This window comes from Pleuronectes platessa, chromosome 6 (genome assembly GCF_947347685.1).
Source record: "Pleuronectes platessa chromosome 6, fPlePla1.1, whole genome shotgun sequence".
NCBI classification, from domain to species: domain Eukaryota; kingdom Metazoa; phylum Chordata; class Actinopteri; order Pleuronectiformes; family Pleuronectidae; genus Pleuronectes; species Pleuronectes platessa.
The window spans coordinates 9,128,028-9,147,047 of NC_070631.1; the positions used below are offsets into that span (position 1 = coordinate 9,128,028).

Below are 19,020 nucleotides of genomic sequence, written 5' to 3' on the forward strand. Positions count from 1 at the left end.
GCTTCTCAATTATTGTGGTGAAAACTGTGGAATTCTTTACTGCCATAAATCATGTTGACCACTCGCATTGAGAAAATAACACAGAAACAAATTATTCTCCCCACTTTGACTCATCAAGGCCACTTGTTTGTCTGCCAAGTGAATTCCAACTAGCCTACAGAGCCACTGTATACCAGCCCTGTGCTACAGACACCGCCTGTGTGTGTGTGTGTGTGTGTGTGTGTGTGTGTGTGTGTGTGTGTGTGTGTGTGTTGTGTGTGTGTGTGTGTGTGTGTGTGTGTGTGTGTGTTTTAAAGAAATCTGCATGCTGTTTGCATCTCTGTTGAGCCATGTGAGCATAACATGTTTAATAAATTGGTATTATTTTACAAGATTCCAATTCGTATGAGACGTATGGTGGGTGGGCTTAATGCCTTTGCTCAGTGCACAAGGCCATTGCTGCTTCGCTGACTTATTTATGCACTGGATGCTTTCAAAGCCACGTTCAGACGCTCGCATGCCCGCTGCTCTAAGAGCTTCACTGCCTGGTTGAGTTCTGTATTCCCTCCATGGCTGTGACACGGTTTGACATGGCAGTCTGTCAAAACGTGGCAGTAAGTGGAGCATGCTGTCATTTTGCTGCATTAGATTGTCGTAAACCAAACTCTCCCCCTCTACTCTTTTGGAAGGGATGCTCATTGGTATTATTTTCTTTTTAAAACCTATCATTTAGAAACTGATTTCCATACGAGTTCCATAAATATCAAACAAAGACCAGGGGGTTGACTGGAGATGAACAAGGAAACTGGAACATTTCGCCCGCCGTCAGCCACAGACGCGGGGCCAAGTAATCATGACTTTAAGCTTGATCGATGCATATCACCGAGCACATTTGTACAACCCGTGGGCTAACTTCATTATGTTTAAGCACTGAAGGGCAGGGCTAAAATGTTAGCACTTTATTGCATTAGGAGTTAATGGTTTGAGGGATCATTATGCGCTGCTCTGTGGGTTGATAACAAGGCATGTGCTCTGCGTTTGTGTGAGGGTGGTGAGCCTCTGAACTCCTCATTTCCAGAATCCCAAGCAGCAGCGTTCCAGGATGAACAGAGCCCCTCTGTTCTAAATTAGACCTGGTCACACAGAACAGGGAATTAGCGTGGGGCCGACTGCAGCGCCGGGCTGCCAAAATACAGTCGGACCAGGGGAGAGGCACAGAGCCCATCTCCTGTCCTGCTCCTCTATCATTGACTGTTCACCTTGGTCCTGCACTGCCTGACTGAACCCAGTGTACAGGGGGCCCTGCTGTGAGTCACCGCTTGTGTTCATATTTATATAAACTATAATAAGCTCGACTTTGTGAAAATCAAATGACACAGAAGCAAATGGCCACAAAGCCATGGCTCCTCTCAGTCTGCTAATACACAGCTGATGTAAAAAAAAAATACGAAAAAAGGTAAATGGTAAATTTGCTCTATTCCAACTTAAACAAGACTTTTGGCACAATTGGCGATCACGTCTATCATGAGATTTACTGAGCTCTGGAAACATGGGGACATGTTCAGCAAAACATATCAACAACCAATCAAAACAAGCTAATTTGCCAGATAGTTTAAATTACGCTGAAGATGATGCTGTGAGTGAATCCATCTGAATTGTTAATGATGATCTCTGTCTGTACAGTGTGTACTAGGTCAAAGCTGAACTACAGAGTTGGTCTGTTCATTGTGTTAGATGCGCACAATGGGCAGCCTGTGAATTAATGTTATATTTAGTTGTTTGCCTTACAAGCAGCAGTTGCTCTTGGGATGTGAGCGTCATGCTATTGGTTGATCCACCACTTTTTGTCTAGTACCAACACCAGGTTGACATTTATGCCTTTTACAAGAATATGTTTAAAACTATTGGATGGATTGCAATGAAATATTTTGTTTTCCTGTGGTAGCAGCAGCAAGTCAACATTTTACAGTGAAATATTCCGACACCGGCCAATTGGATTTGCACAACATTTCCATTGTCCCCAGAAGATAAAACCATGTGACTTTGGTGATGCGTTGACTTTTCCTTTAGTGTGAACCATGAGCTTGACAGTAGCTGTTTTCGAGGGAAATGCCTCGACCCTCGGGTCATTGTGTTAAACATAGGTGTGGAAGATGGTGACCATCCCATCAGCCAAACACCTGAATGTAATACTGTCATTGTGAGACTGTTAGAGCAGAACAGAAATGAACTGATACAAATGGAGGTGATGGAAATGCATGTGAACTGAAAAATGGAGCGATGAAAAATGGATATGAAATTAAAAAGCTGAGTGATGAATTATCAAGTGATCATTGATCAATGATTGATTTAAAGGTGATTTGATTAAAACAGTTGTGATACGATGAAAATAGAAAACAGTTTATTCATATTCACATTATTCATCCTTTAACCTTAAAATTGCCATTTATCATTTAAGGGTGGAAATAACACAACATAATGATCAGGCTTCTAAATTAATAACCGAGGTGATGAAGATGCACGTGAATTGAAAAATGTTGAAAGAGTGTTAAATTGTCATGTGATTTGATTAAGTTATTGACTATTTATTATAACATATTGCCCTGTTAAATAACTGGTCTGTGTTCCTTCATTTAGCATTCACCCAACTGACACTTATCCTTTACAACATGCAATTTATGTTTTACTGTAATTAAAATAATCTATTGCTATTCTAACAACAGAGTAAGAATACTACCTTATATATATATATATATATATATACATACTTGGGTTTAGCACTGCCAACCTATAATACACTTTTCAAAATATACATAAAACTATATAATAACATGTGATGGCATGATTAATTTACAACACACAAATATCTGCCTTACTGGCTCTAGTAATTATAATTCTGGCAGTTATAGAAAAAAGATCCTTTTTAAACACCAAACAAACAATGAAATAAAAAATACCCTTTAATATATCCAGAAGTTTATTTTGACTTCCACGAGGCGGGCATCAAAGATGTCATAGATAAAAGCAGCCAGTATACATCCCTCGACAGCCGCCAGCAGTAGTATTATTTTTTTCCTGGCCCTGTTGTCTACTCAGCGAGACTGTCGAGATGAAAAGGATGCTGTTCATCCTGCTTGTCTGGAGGACTGGACACCTGTTCTGAGACAACTGTGTCCCCAACAGAACCAGCAAGCAGACGGGCTCTGAACCAGCTTAGAGGAAATGAGGAAGGAATGAGGGCACGCCTGGTCTCCATGGTGGAGGAGGAAAACAGGGCTCCCCTCTGCACACGGGCACATACAGAGGACCGGGGGATTGAGTGTCTGCTCGATAAACCCACAGAGTCGACGGGGATGGGGTGTTCCTCGGGGGGGCGCACACCCTATGGAGACATAACTGAGAGGGTGTCGACGTGTGTACACGCGCACAGCGCGGGCGAGAGGTGAGAGACCATTCACACATGCGACCCTACACACACACAGAGACACACACACACACACACACGCATGAAGCCACATTCCCATGTCTCTCTGCACCAAAACAAAGAACGCACAAACCCACATACAGCTGCTGGGATGAAAGAAGGCAGCAATTCACACACACACAGCCCAAGTGTGGACAGACTTTGATCTGCTGAGGAGCGCCACACGACGCTCTCCAGTTATCCATCACGGACAAACTCCGACGACATGACGACACAATGAGAGTGTCGTCTGCTGAAGGAAGAAATGACTTCGAGAACAAATAGGAAAAGTAAAACATCGAGCTTCCTCTCCACTAGTGATCAGTCACTCTCCTCCAAACTTAAAATAGACGCCCGGGGAAAAAACACGGGCACACACAATTCCACAGTAAGGCACACAAGGGTACACAGAGAAACACATGTTGTGTCTGAAGCTGACTACATCCTGTACATGAGCGAGTGTGTAGAAGCTCTAGATAAAGGAAGACGTCGAGGCTAACGACTGCATATTAACACGATGCTGAAAAGGCTCCTTGATTAAATGAACTCAATTCCAGTTGAATGAAATATTCAAAGAGGAGCTGAATGTTTGGATTAGCTTCATGAGCTGTGCGGCAGAGAAATATTAAAACGGCAGAGAGGAGGATGTACAGATGACATTAACATCTCGTGCATTCATTTGTTTGGAGAATGTCTTAGTTGAAAGTGACGTACAAACGAGGCTGAATCCAAACAGACAAGGGGATCTCAATCCCTGATGGCTCCATGTTCCAACTGACACACGTTCGCAAGTAAACAAGTAGTAAATCCTATTTTAGAAAGAGCTAGAGTCTGATCAATAGATGGAGGGATAGATAGAACGATAGCGGGAGGGAGAAAGAGAGAGAGGTCATTTTAGAGGAGTAAGTATACTTGACAGAAGAACAGATAGGGGTTCGGTCGACTGAATCCAGTAAATGAAGTCTGCTTTAAACCTCCTCTTAGATGTTCATGTATCTTACTGTCAGCTGCAGCTACAGCCAACTGGACTGTGTGAGCTCCTGAACACTGGGTTTCAAATCTCGAGTTTTTCTCAGTGTCTTTAAAGTGTCGTGTGATTTAAAACACAATAAAGTCAAGAATCCTGTGTGTTTCATCCTCGAAGCCTCAGCGAATCCTCTTCCTCACACAGTGCTGACAACTGTCATCATTTTTAATTAAATATCATCAATTTGGAATATGTGCACATGACGTCACTGAATCACACCCACTTTGATCCACAGAGAAAAGAAAGATCACCTTTTTTGATAAGAGAACCACCATAAATAACATAATAAGATGATGTTTTCCTGTCTGTGCTATACTTAAGATAAGCCCCCAATTAAGAAACATTTGATTAGATGAAATGGTTTCTGTATTTCCAAAATCTCTACAACGAGATGAGAGAGCGAAGAAGGGGGGGGGGGGGGGGGGGGGGGCGGGGGGCGGGGCTTAGGCTGTGAAACAGGAGAGGCTTGAAATTAAGGAGCAGTGTCTCATCTCTCAGCATGTCTCTCTCAGCTGTGTCACATATAATGGGAGGGGTCAGACCTCAGCGCAGGAGGGACTGTCCTCTCCCTATCAGCCCCCCCCCCCCCCCCCCCCCCCCCCCGGCTTTATGTGGTGTTAGAACACAACTGTGTCGGCCTACAACGCGAGCCGCCGGTCAACCTCGGGGCCCCAGAGGAGGTTATCAGAACCTGGGGGCTGCTCGCTGCTCCTGGAGCCAGCTCGGCTTCCCTGCAGCAGAAGAGGACACCAGCCTTCACTGCAGCCACTGCACCCAAATGTGGGCTGATCAGATTAGCCTGAGTGCTTTTTTAATCCATACTCTGTGGCGTTTTAAAAAGAAGGTAGAACTACAAGATTTTCCTGCAGACCGCAACGAACAAATCTGCCAAAAAGGTTGCAAAGAAAGTTTTCTAATTCAAACTGCTGTGACAAAATGACTGTCGCAGGGGTTTAAAAGCATCTTCAAAAGCGGTGTGGGTTGACTGGCTGACGTGAGGAATTTGGAGCTCTGTCATGTCGCTCAGTAAATGAGCTCCTTGTTTGCGACAAAATTCTCCCTCATGCCCAAACCATGTTTTTTTTTGACTAGATCAGAAACAAAAGTCTCTTATCGACACACAGAGGCAGAATATATAATCAACACATCCCCGTCTTTTATCAGAGCGGTGACAGCTCCGGAGCAACAACATCTACAAATAATTGACACCAGAAAACTGCATCTTTTTAGCAAATCCTGTCATAATCTCACAGTGACAATCAATACTTCCGGGGCTTCGTGTTGTTGCAGCGACTCACAATCGCGTCGATCCGTCTGCGCCACATCGACACAGATCACCTCCTGAGTCAGAGTCTGCATAATAACCAGTGAATCCGGTAATTAATGAATAGCAGGGTAATTGACGCCTCTATTATGGCGGCCTATCCTAAGCCCTCAGTGTCTGTGACTGTCAGACTGGTACTAAGTTAGTTCAGGCTGGGTGGTTATTCTTAAGAACACCTTAGAAAGAACATGGCCACCCTGTGAGAGCCATACATTGATCGAGTGTTGTTTACACAAAGGATCCTCTCTCCTCATTAGGTAAAACCAAGTTCCTTCCTCCTTCTCATTATTGCCACTGAGAATAAAACAACACAAACATACAGATAATGAAGCGTGTGAGGCCGTGCTTCTGAGCCGACAGTTGCCTTCTCTCAAGAGGCTGCTGGTTCCAGTCACAAAGTGACACAGCCAGAGCCGGAATTTACACTAGCTTCATTTAGTAGTGGGAGAGCCCGTGGACTGTGATATAGTCATCTTTATAACTTACCAGACATGCGTGATGTCTCCTAATTCCTTGTTTTATCTCCACGCATCTGTCCAAAGCCTGAAGATATTTAAAATACTATTTATATTAAAAGAAAAGAAGATAATCATCATATTTATGATTCCCTAAGGCAAAACACTGATTATCAATCAACCATCTATTTAATGCAGCTCTCTCTCAGTTGTAAACCATATTTCAGGTCTCTTGCAGTCATTTTAATGAATTAACTCACTAGGTCCGAATGTCACATCCTGTTTTCATTCGATTATACAGTTTGACTTCACCAGAGTGTTTGTCCCTCTGGATTCAACGCTGGCATTTTCTGGTCATTTGCTTTGCCTTGACTTACAATGGTACGCTTCTCCTTATTAGAGAGCTTCTATTAGGGACCATATATCACTCTGAATGGTTTTTTTTGGCATGGTGGAGAATACACTTTGGCAGGGTATTAACTCCAGCTTTTATCCCATCCCTCTCACTGGATGAAGGTCACACTCTCTATCTGCAAAATGACTTTTCCTCTCTTCTCTTTCATCCCTGCTTTCCTCCCATCCTCCACACCAGGGCATGAGTCAGAGAATCTGACACCTCGGAGGGAGAGAAAGAGAGGGAGAGGAAGGAGATAAAGATGGGAGACAAATGGGGAGAGAAAGAGGGACAGATGGGGACATGCAGTCGGAGAAAAGAGGAAAGGGGAGATGATCAATATTTCAGAGAAACAAGTAACCCAAGAAGATGCAACCCAGTCTCATCAGAAAACGTTCAATGGCAACGTTGGTCCACTTGGAACGACGTTACCATCTCACAATCTGGCCTCTCAGATTGTGAGATGGTAACATTTAGTCCTCCCATTGTTTTGCATTGGCGTGTTCTCAGGTCACGTGACTCTCAAGCTCCCGTCTGCGGAGAGGAAAACATGGCGGAGATTCCCTGTTTTTTCAGATAAAAATATAATTTTGTAACTTAGTTTGGGCATAAAAATACATTCTGACACCATTTCTAGCGAGAAATGTGCTCTTTGCTTCCACAGTCTTCAGCCAGTTCGTGCTTATGATAAATATTTTAATAGTTATCACGCATGTGTTTATCGTTGCTATGACGGTTGCCATGCCACCACGGTGCAGCGTGGTGTTTAAATCACAGTCCCTGCGTGGTGTCCTTCAGTGATCGTGAATGTTATTCATGTTATATAATAGTAATATTTGAGGCTAGATTACATCTCTAATGAGAAGGAACCTGCGAGTCTTTTCATACCGAGGCCGGCCCGAGTGCGCGAGCCGAGCGGCCCGAGCGGCGCGACCAGACCGAGTGCGCGAGCCGAGCGGCCCGAGCGGCGCGAGCCGAGCGGCCCGAGTGCGCGAGCGGACATGACGTGTGGCTGTCGTAAAAACCCTATTTGTAAACAACCAGCCCTTTAACTCGGGGCTGCGTCATAAACACGGCGCGCTTGGAAGACCACGATGTCATCTTCCTTCTGTCAGGTAAGTAGTTTATTGTTTTTAAAGATCGTTACGATCTAGGTTTACAGTCCGAGTGCGGAGAGAGTCCGTCAATCCACACTATGGACGCTGTTCATCAGCTAATACGCCATTGTTAGCCACATGCTTCAGCCCACGGTAGCCTGTGCTACCTGGGAGGTGAATACATTGTTGTTGAAACCAGTTCAAGACGCTTAGCTCATCATTGAGGGACGCTACAATATAAATATAAACATGAATTTGATTTATGAATGCTTTAGATTAATAAGGAGTGTATTTCTCTACTATTACTCCACAATATCAGGTCAATTTGGTTTAATGTATAGTATGCACTATGACAATAATGTTTCCATGTTATGGAGTTGCGATTCATTTTATAAAACAATTGCTATGTTCTGTTTTTTAATCAAGGAGGATCCCAGTGAAGCTACAGGAGTTTCATTAACGTCAACAACTTGGACCGAACGGTTTGTTTTGCTTGATGAAGAGCAGGAAGGGCAGCCTGGAGAGAAAGAGAAGCCGGGTTGAGCCCACTACCATCATCCACGTACCACGAGGAAGATGAGGGAGAGAAATGATCCTACCATTAAAGAGGTACTTTTAAGTTACATACCAGAAACACCATTTTATATAATGTGCTAAATATACATTTTATTACATCCCCAAAGTACGCTTGCTGAAATACAAGTTTATATCACACTGAAAGAATTTTGATCAATCATGCTTCCCTGCTGTGATTGTTTAACTGGGAAAACAACTTTTTCCACAGGAAGGCAAGTAAATTTAAGGAATACATGTGCAAAGTTTTCCTCTGTTATGTATAATGATGACCCCCATCAAACATAATGTTAGCAATATTTACACCTTTTAATTTATACTGATTATTTCTGTCTACATGTGTGAATTTGCCTTCATTAGTTTCAGAAAAGAGCGATGATTTATCGGTCAGTGGGCGGCAGCACGAGACTCCGCAAACTAGTCTGTAAGCAAAGCAGACGAAGGCATCGAGGTTGCGGCCTGCCATCATTGTTATTTTTGCTTAAAGGGCCGAATATGTTTCATGCAGGAATATTAGCATTTCCCTTATATCTACCAAAACTGCTTGTTTCCCAGACTGCAGTTTTGTTTTGATCCGATGTGGTGTGCAAATACAACCGTATCTGCAATGGGTTGTGGGGCATTAACATTTGTAACTCTAATTTTGTTTTGACAGACTGTGAAAAGAACGTTGAGAACATCACCACTCTACAGGAAGACACAGTCCAGTAATGGGTGTCAGAATTTCAGTAGTGAACGACAGTTACTGTGGAAAAATGTGTGTCATTGTTGTACAATGTCCTTTGACTCTGTTTACACAAGGTTAACACAAAAAGGTTTGATTGTAAACTGATATTGGTATGAATTCATGTTATTCTCCTCTTCACAAGAAACAAACAATCCAAATTACCTGCAGAAAGCCCTTGATGGACGCTTCAGCTGCATCGTCAGACTGGCCAGACAGCAAGATGCCAATTTATTTGTGTAACATTCTGTGACCAAATGTATAGATAACTTTTTGTAGATTGTAAAAAAGATAACCCATTTATTAAAAAAAAACTACACTAGAATTACCGCACTGCGTTGTATGACTCCGCTAACCAGTGCAGTGTCCGTCTACATATTTCTACATATTTTCTCTCGTATAAATGACACTGTATCTCTTGACAACTGAAACCATAAGATGAGGTCAGTGTGGCCTTGACCTTTTGACTTTAACACAAATACACAGTTAGACAATCCGAAAACATACAGTTATGCCAAAATATATTTTGTTTCACATTCTAGATGGCATAAGCAGAGACATCAACTCAGGAAAAATATTTCTGTAGAAAAGAAAGCCCTGTACGTGTGTACGTATGTATACATACACACGTACAAACGCGCTATTGAGACGTTTTGTTTTTTATCATATATTCTCAGGAAGGACTGATGCATTTACTGAGACGGGACGTGAGGGCCTACTCTGCGTGCTCAGAGTTCAAGCCCAGCAGGCTGCAGCGGGCCTGACATATTCTGGAACAGCAGCACAGTCTTTGGATGACTCCTCTGAAGATGAAAACATGGCGAGGTACTTCTCCACTGATGAAGAACTGTGAGGGCTGTGATTAGCTACACTCTCTTGCTACAAGGCTACTCTTGCTACTCCCTGGCAGCCTTAGGAAGGCATTAGCTTGCTGTTGGGTAGCTGTTAGCTTCAGCATTTTTAGTTTTTAGCGGCCTGTGTGACGTTTATGTTTAAAACCAAAAAATCAGAGGGAACCATCTTCATAATTTAACACTATGGTTTGTTTGTGTGTCCTTCAGTTCTTCTCAAGTTAAGCAGTACAGGTGTGCCTCAGCTCCACGGTCCCTCCTGCAACCTCCGCTCCTGATGCTAACCTCATGTCTCCATCACACCAAGCAGCAGACCTGGATTGACAGACCTTTCTCCAGAGCTGCCCCCTCCCTCTGAAACCCCCCTCTCCAAAACACTATTTGTGTAGTTTTTAAAGTATTTTTTGCATGAGAATTGTTGATCATAACATTTCCAGCAGATGCCTTAATGTAATGTTTGTGCACAATAAATGACATTGATCATAACATATTGCTATTTCCTTGCACTTCTACACCATGATATTGTCAGATAAGATGCTGATTACATTAAAGCAGTGAATGCTCTTCTTTAAGCAACATAAACACACAATGATCCAATGGATCGGAAGTAGAATGGGCACATTACATTCTGTAGAGAATGCCTCAGTAATTGAAGTCAGAAAATAACTTTCTTTATCTGAGGTTCCAGTCATTTATAGTCACAGCAGAGCACACAGGTCTGGTTGTCTAGGGACACCCATATCATATTGTTTAAGATGTGTAACATCAAGTTTGTGTATCAGTGCAAAATACATACCGTCATTAGTCAAGAGTTCACTCTCTTGTTTACACTAAATTTAGGTGACCCAGATGTTTCACAATGCAATCTGATAAGGTCTTATGAGAAACATTCTTAACATTAAAGAAATGAACACAGAGGATAGCAATAGATGTTTGACTCAAATCAGTAGCTGGTAATCAGCAGCCTGACTTTTTCAAACACATTAATACCACAATGAATGAGGCAGGGATTATCTATCAGAAATCAACTATATCGTCACATTAGGTTTCTCTTGAGCTCATTGGAATTACCTTCACATTCCACTCACTGTCACCTGAACCATACTGTTGTTTCTGTATCTACAGTGACTTTTAGGAAAACATGTATAAAGCAATGTATAAACAATAATACATCTTATTTATATAGAGCTTTTCAAGAAGTGCAAGTACTTAACTGAGGGACAGCTTATACAAACAATATATATGTCTTAAATTCATGTGATGGGACAGCCTCTCACTTGGATGTAAACCAATTTTAAAACACATTTACTTATACTGGAGATCTTTTAAATTAATGTCCCAGAAATGATTTCTGATGGAAAACCCCTGCCTCATTCATTGTAGTATTAATGTGTTTGAATAAGTCAGGCTGCTGATTACCAGCTACTGATTTGAGTCAAACATCTACTGCTATCCTCTGTGTTGATTTCTTTAATGTTAAGAATGTTTCTCATAAGACCTTATCAGATGCATTGTGAAACATCTGGGTCACCTAAATTTAGTGTAAACAAGAGAGTGAACTCTTGACTAATGACGGTATGTATTTTGCACTGATACACAAACTTGATGTTACACATCTTAAACAATATGATATGGGTGTCCCTAGACAACCAGACCTGTGTGCTCTGCTGTGACTATAAATGACTGGAACCTCAGATAAAGAAAGTTATTTTCTGACTTCAATTACTGAGGCATTCTCTACAGAATGTAATGTGCCCATTCTACTTCCGATCCATTGGATCATTGTGTGTTTATGTTGCTTAAAGCAGAGCATTCACTGCTTTAATGTAATCAGCATCTTATCTGACAATATCATGGTGTAGAAGTGCAAGGAAATAGCAATATGTTATGATCAATGTCATTTATTGTGCACAAACATTACATTAAGGCATCTGCTGGAAATGTTATGATCAACAATTCTCATGCAAAAAATACTTTAAAAACTACACAAATAGTGTTTTGGAGAGGGGGGTTTCAGAGGGAGGGGGCAGCTCTGGAGAAAGGTCTGTCAATCCAGGTCTGCTGCTTGGTGTGATGGAGACATGAGGTTAGCATCAGGAGCGGAGGTTGCAGGAGGGAGCGTGGAGCTGAGGCACACCTGTACTGCTTCTCTTGAGAAGAACTGAAGGACACACAAACAAACCATAGTGTTAAATTATGAAGATGGTTCCCTCTGATTTTTTGGTTTTAAACATAAACGTCACACAGGCCGCTAAAAACTAAAAATGCTGAAGCTAACAGCTACCCAACAGCAAGCTAATGCCTTCCTAAGGCTGCCAGGGAGTAGCAAGAGTAGCCTTGTAGCAAGAGAGTGTAGCTAATCACAGCCCTCACAGTTCTTCATCAGTGGAGAAGTACCTCGCCATGTTTTCATCTTCAGAGGAGTCATCCAAAGACTGTGCTGCTGTTCCAGAATATGTCAGGCCCGCTGCAGCCTGCTGGGCTTGAACTCTGAGCACGCAGAGTAGGCCCTCACGTCCCGTCTCAGTAAATGCATCAGTCCTTCCTGAGAATATATGATAAAAAACAAAACGTCTCAATAGCGCGTTTGTACGTGTGTATGTATACATACGTACACACGTACAGGGCTTTCTTTTCTACAGAAATATTTTTCCTGAGTTGATGTCTCTGCTTATGCCATCTAGAATGTGAAACAAAATATATTTTGGCATAACTGTATGTTTTCGGATTGTCTAACTGTGTATTTGTGTTAAAGTCAAAAGGTCAAGGCCACACTGACCTCATCTTATGGTTTCAGTTGTCAAGAGACACAGTGTCATTTATACGAGAGAAAATATGTAGAAATATGTAGACGGACATTGCACTGGTTAGCGGAGTCATACAACGCAGTGCGGTAATTCTAGTGTAGTTTTTTTTTAATAAATGGGTTATCTTTTTTACAATCTACAAAAAGTTATCTATACATTTGGTCACAGAATGTTACACAAATAAATTGGCATTAAAGTTGGCATCTTGCTGTCTGGCCAGTCTGACGATGCAGCTGAAGCGTCCATCAAGGGCTTTCTGCAGGTAATTTGGATTGTTTGTTTCTTGTGAAGAGGAGAATAACATGAATTCATACCAATATCAGTTTACAATCAAACCTTTTTGTGTTAACCTTGTGTAAACAGAGTCAAAGGACATTGTACAACAATGACACACATTTTTCCACAGTACCTGTCGTTCACTACTGAAATTCTGACACCCATTACTGGACTGTGTCTTCCTGTAGAGTGGTGATGTTCTCAACGTTCTTTTCACAGTCTGTCAAAACAAAGTTAGAGTTACAAATGTTAATGCCCCACAACCCATTGCAGATACGGTTGTATTTGCACACCACATCGGATCAAAACAAAACTGCAGTCTGGGAAACAAGCAGTTTTGGTAGATATAAGGGAAATGCTAATATTCCTGCATGAAACATATTCGGCCCTTTAAGCAAAAATAACAATGATGGCAGGCCGCAACCTCGATGCCTTCGTCTGCTTTGCTTACAGACTAGTTTGCGGAGTCTCGTGCTGCCGCCCACTGACCGATACATCATCGCTCTTTTCTGAAACTAATGAAGGCAAATTCACACATGTAGACAGAAATAATCAGTATAAATTAAAAGGTGTAAATATTGCTAACATTATGTTTGATGGGGGTCATCATTATACATAACAGAGGAAAACTTTGCAGATGTATTCCTTAAATGTACTTGCCTTCCTGTGGAAAAAGTTGTTTTCCCAGTTAAACAATCACAGCAGGGAAGCATGATTGATCAAAATTCTTTCAGTGTGATATAAACTTGTATTTCAGCAAGCGTACTTTGGGGATGTAATAAAATGTATATTTAGCACATTATATAAAATGGTGTTTCTGGTATGTAACTTAAAAGTACCTCTTTAATGGTAGGATCATTTCTCTCCCTCATCTTCCTTGTGGTACGTGGATGATGGTAGTGGGCTCAACCCGGCTTCTCTTTCTCTCCAGGCTGCCCTTCCTGCTCTTCATCAAGCAAAACAAACCGTTCGGTCCAAGTTGTTGACGTTAATGAAACTCCTGTAGCTTCACTGGGATCCTCCTTGATTAAAAAACAGAACATAGCAATTGTTTTATAAAATGAATCGCAACTCCATAACATGGAAACATTATTGTCATAGTGCATACTATACATTAAACCAAATTGACCTGATATTGTGGCGTAATAGTAGAGAAATACACTCCTTATTAATCTAAAGCATTCATAAATCAAATTCATGTTTATATTTATATTGTAGCGTCCCTCAATGATGAGCTAAGCGTCTTGAACTGGTTTCAACAACCATGTATTCACCTCCCAGGTAGCACAGGCTACCGTGGGCTGAAGCATGTGGCTAACAATGGCGTATTAGCTGATGAACAGCGTCCATAGTGTGGATTGACGGACTCTCTCCGCACTCGGACTGTAAACCTAGATCGTAACGATCTTTAAAAACAATAAACTACTTACCTGACAGAAGGAAGATGACATCGTGGTCTTCCAAGCGCGCCGTGTTTATGACGTAGCGCTTAGTTAAAGGACTGGTTGTTTACAAATAGGGTTTTTACGACAGCCACACGTCATGTCCGCTCGTGCACTCGGGCCGCTCGGCTTGCGCCGCTCGGGCCGCTCGGCTCGCGCACTCGGGCCGGCCTCGGTATGAACAGACTTGCAGGTTCCTTCTCATTAGAGATGTTATCTAGCCTCAAATATTACTATTATATAACATGAATAACATTCACGATCACTGAAGGACACCACGCAGGGACTGTGATTTAAACACCACGCTGCACCGTGGTGGCATGGCAACCGTCATAGCAACGATAAACACATGCGTGATAACTATTAAAATATTTATCATAAGCACGAACTGGCTGAAGACTGTGGAAGCAAAGAGCACATTTCTCGCTAGAAATGGTGTCAGAATGTATTTTTATGCCCAAACTAAGTTACAAAATTATATTTTTATCTGAAAAAACAAGGAATCTCCGCCATGTTTTCCTCTCCGCAGACGGGAGCTTGAGAGTCACGTGACGTGAGAACACGCCAATGCAAAACAATGGGAGGACTAAATGTTACCATCTCACAATCTGAGAGGCCAGATTGTGAGATGGTAACGTCGTTCCAAGTGGACCAACGTTGCCATTGAACGTTTTCTGATGAGACTGGGTTGGAAGATGTGGATTGCCCCTGCCCCCTCCTCGACGCACAAGGCACCGGGTAAAAAAACATGGAGATTAAATTCATCAGCGCACAGATGCTGCAGGAGTCCTCACTCCTGATTTTACTGTACAATATTCTTTATGGTGGCGTAGAGGATTGCTGCAAAATCCTACTGTTCACAGCATAGCCTATAGCCGAGCCAATGGTGTGCTGTTGGGTGAGCAGTGGTACTGTGCACGCCGAGCTGAAACTACACATTACATAAGCCCCACAACAAACTGAACACAAACCCAAAAATAGTGCAGTCCCTGTTAAATATTTCAGGCACTCAGCAGCTGAGGGAGGGCTGGGGGATAAAAAGCATCTCTCCTCCTTGGTCACAACACACACACACACACACGCACGCACGCACAAACAGATGCAGATGGCCAATTGAAAGAAAAAACCCTCCATTAAGCGTAGTGTGCAGCAAAGCGGATTACAGGCACGAAGGCAGACTTTTAGCTTATTCGCCTGATATACAGCACTTGCTCACTGGAGTGGCGTACTTAGAATATACACCTATCCTCGTTTCTTGAGGCGCTCACTGCTCTACGTACAGTATAGGAGGCATGAAAGCCGCTCTTTCAGGGTTACTTCTGAACTAAATAAATCACGCTCATGAGACTCTTTGTAGAGACACAACAGCAGAGTCATGAGGCTTGTTGGGTCAATCTCCGGAGCTCAACACAGTGCTATCTTTTCATAGCAGGGAGGGACAGCCCGCGGCTCTGTCAGCCACTAATGCAGTCTTAAGAACGACGGGGCGGGTCACACTCTGTTCTAGAAGAAAGGCCCCCTTCATTGCAGAGCCAGAAAGTCCAAAACAAAAGGAAATCTACGCTGTTTATTTGCATAGAGGCGTTCATGTGATCCATGGTCCATGACTTTCTTGCACGACATGGCCTACTTCATGGTAAAACAAAGGGTAATGAGCACAGCAAAAAACGGGGGAAGGTATGGGAGCTAACACTCAAGGGTCTGGAGTTATTGGATAGTGACAAGCACAGGTTAATTACCCAAATGCAGGTTAATTGCTACAAGGGGGTTATCTCGAATATTGGAGAGGAAATTAATTTGTTTCACAACAACGCTCCTGTGACAACAACATCTAAATGAATGTCTGAGTAATGATGGGGATGCTGAGTTGCCTCATAAAATGTAAAGCCCAAAAGCACTATAAGCTACTCCAGGTGTTAAGTCAGAATAGAAATGATTCGAGACGAACTACGAAGTCGACGTGACTTAAGAAAATCAAATAAAAGGTCTGTACGAATGAAGATGTTTGGGAACAGTATACGCTCCACTGTGTTGTTGAGATTATCTCGAGAAGCTGTAAAAGTTGATTGAATATCCACGAGCTCTCTCTGCAGAACTGTTTAGTGGAGTGAAGCCACTCAACTGGGCTGCATTTACTTGATGACTGCACACTAAGACTTAGCATTGTGCCGATTTCCCTCCCCCCCCCCCTTTCAGTCTGCAAGAACAGCACCTTGGTAGATGAGAGGGATTATATTGGCGGCTCGCAGATGTCGGAGCAGCACGTGTCAGGTCTGGCTTCTGTTATTTATGAGGCCTCTCAGCCCCAGCCCTCGGTCTGCAGCAGGGATGCAGGTGGGGTTTCATTATTGAAGATGCTCTTCCACTTCTTATTAGATCTCCGACTCTCAGAGTGCATTAAGGAATTGCATTTGGACGGAGAGTCAGCAATGCATGATGGTCTGTTATTGTGCCCCCTGGAGTCCCACTAAAAGGTACGTGTGCCTCTCGAATCAGCCAAATCGCACGAGCCATTCCCTTTTCCCCTTTTTCAAGAACACACAGTGTTTTTTTGCACTCAAGCAGATGCCCCCCCTCTCCTCCCCCCTCCCCCCTCACTACACACACTCAAAGAGACATGATAAAATCCTATTCCTTATTGATATCCGTTATGTGCCTGCTGTGAAGATAAATCAGGAAAATAATCACGCTGTTGCTCCCTAACTGACGAGCAATTCTCCAATCGTGTGCCTGCTCTATCCTATTTGAGTTTGAGCAGATGCAGAGTGGAGGTGCACGTGTAAGATTCACGAGCTCCTCCTCAGGGCAGCAAGACCCTGGATTTCCTTAATCAATCAATCGCCTGACGTTTTTTTTACATCGACTGTGTTGTACTTACAAGTCTGAAGAAGAATTTTATATGGGCCTGTTGAACCCACACCGTGCAAAATAGATCAAAGCGACAAAAACAGGCTCGATTTTTTTTTTGCAATTTACAAAATCTGAAAGAAAATATCAAGATGAATTTGTACCACCCAGAGTATGAAGGAATATTATGATAACAAGTCGGTTTTGCCCATCTATGCTGAATCGAAATAAGCCACTGGCTGTTTATTGAGTCCAGCAATTAAGCAATCTGGAAACCGTACAAGCAGGAAGACTAACGGTAATGGAGGCTAACTGTACCTTACTCACATATTAAATCTAATTGTGGAAAAAATAAATAAGAAACAGCGTCCAACCAAACAACATCTGCACTGACTTTTGATTTAATTTGGGTCAGCTCATCAAGACCCCCCCCACACACACACACACACTGTAAGACTAATGCAATTAGGCATCCTGGTGAATAATGTTGCTGTCACACACACTCGCTGCCTCAGCACCAAGCAGGCGCCCACAGTATCTTGTTGAGAATGATCTTTGTGTTCAGGGCTGGCCGGGCCACCGGGGTCCACTTTCATTATCGTAAAAACACACGCACACACACACACACACGCGCAAGCACACATACACACACACACAAGAGACCAATTGTCTCCTCGGTCTCATTGTTGTCCCCTGCTCATCTGGCGACTTTCTGCCATATGCTGGGTTTTAACAGCCCGGTCAGTTTATGGCTCCGTTAGTTCGGCTCCAGCGCGTGAACATAGCAGATTATTTTATCCTTGAATCTAATCTACTCATGTGAGCGCGTCCAAGTTAAACCGTGACACACTGTGGTGATTCAGAGAGCCAAGGATCCCACTGGTTAAAAGACCCGATTGAACCTTTTACTCGTTAGTTATAGTTAAAAACATAGTGGAGGATTGTAACACTGCGTTTTGACGGTCGCGAGCTGTCAGGACCCGTCACCCGCGAGATACGAGCTGTTTCAAGTTGGAGAATAGGGAACACGCAGTCCGGAAACAATCGGAGCCACTCACCAGTTCTCATGCACAAGGTCTCAGGCTGCAGCTCCCGCTAAAGTATCCCCATGTATCTGCGTTGACCGGGCTTCGCATCCATGTAGAGTCCAGTGACGCGGGTGTGTAGTGCGCACTGTCCTCCCGGTGTGTCAGCAGCCTGGAGTGCAGGGGAGGGAGGAGACACGCGCACACAGAGAGAAGGGGGGGGGGGGGGGGGGGTGGATAGAGAGATGAGGGCGGTGGGGGGTGCACATGCACGCAGCGGCCACCCTGCTCACCGTTAACCGAGGCAGCCCGTGGGAGACGGCCGAGTGCTCTCTGGGTAAAATAAATCCCGTGGCCCAGCTGCGTTCAAGCCTCCGGTGCGTTCAGTGTCCCCCCGCCTCGGTGGCTGTGGTCCTCCCTGTCCCCACAGGAGCTGCTGGGAGCGCACCGGGCGCTGCAGGACACACGTGCACACCCAGGAGCTTGTAGATCATAAATATGCGGTATTGTGTCAACTGGATTGTTTAGCTGAGACATTTACAACGCTCAGGAGAAGTCACATCTTTTATCTCAGGGTTAAGGCAGCTATAAGCCTCCTATGAGTCTTAAACCGAATTTAAACCGGAGACGTGATTCATTGTCTTCATTAAACTTGGAGCAGATGCGAGCCTGATGCCCTTGACATTTTCTTTTGAAGTTTTTCGTGTGAGATCGTCAGTTTAACTTCTCTCAGGCA

General features: G+C 43.2%; 1 protein-coding gene and 1 long non-coding RNA gene across 4 annotated transcripts in view; one reads left to right on the forward strand and one right to left on the reverse strand.

The window, feature by feature from the left end:
* The window catches only part of LOC128442851 (poly(rC)-binding protein 4), a 38,985-nt gene extending 20,535 nt beyond the window's left edge, over positions 1-18,450 (reverse strand). The window contains exon 1 of one of the 2 annotated variants that reach the window (XM_053425453.1): positions 18,318-18,450. Coding sequence is in view for 1 of the 2 variants with exons in the window: in XM_053425452.1 (XP_053281427.1) it covers positions 233-306 (74 nt within the window). In the remaining variant the exon portion in view is untranslated. Of the gene's footprint in view, positions 1-232; positions 307-18,317 lie in introns of those variants that run through there. The other variant, XM_053425452.1, reaches the window with a different exon arrangement.
* On the forward strand, positions 7,675-10,054 carry LOC128442854 (uncharacterized). Of its 2 annotated transcripts, none has more exons than XR_008338900.1 (3): positions 7,675-7,757; positions 8,166-8,348; positions 9,714-10,054. It is a non-coding gene; the product is annotated as an uncharacterized LOC128442854 (long non-coding RNA). The 2 variants fall into 2 exon arrangements; XR_008338899.1 differs by lacking the exon at positions 9,714-10,054 and adding an exon at positions 8,968-9,664.
* Positions 18,451-19,020: the final 570 nt, after the last annotated feature.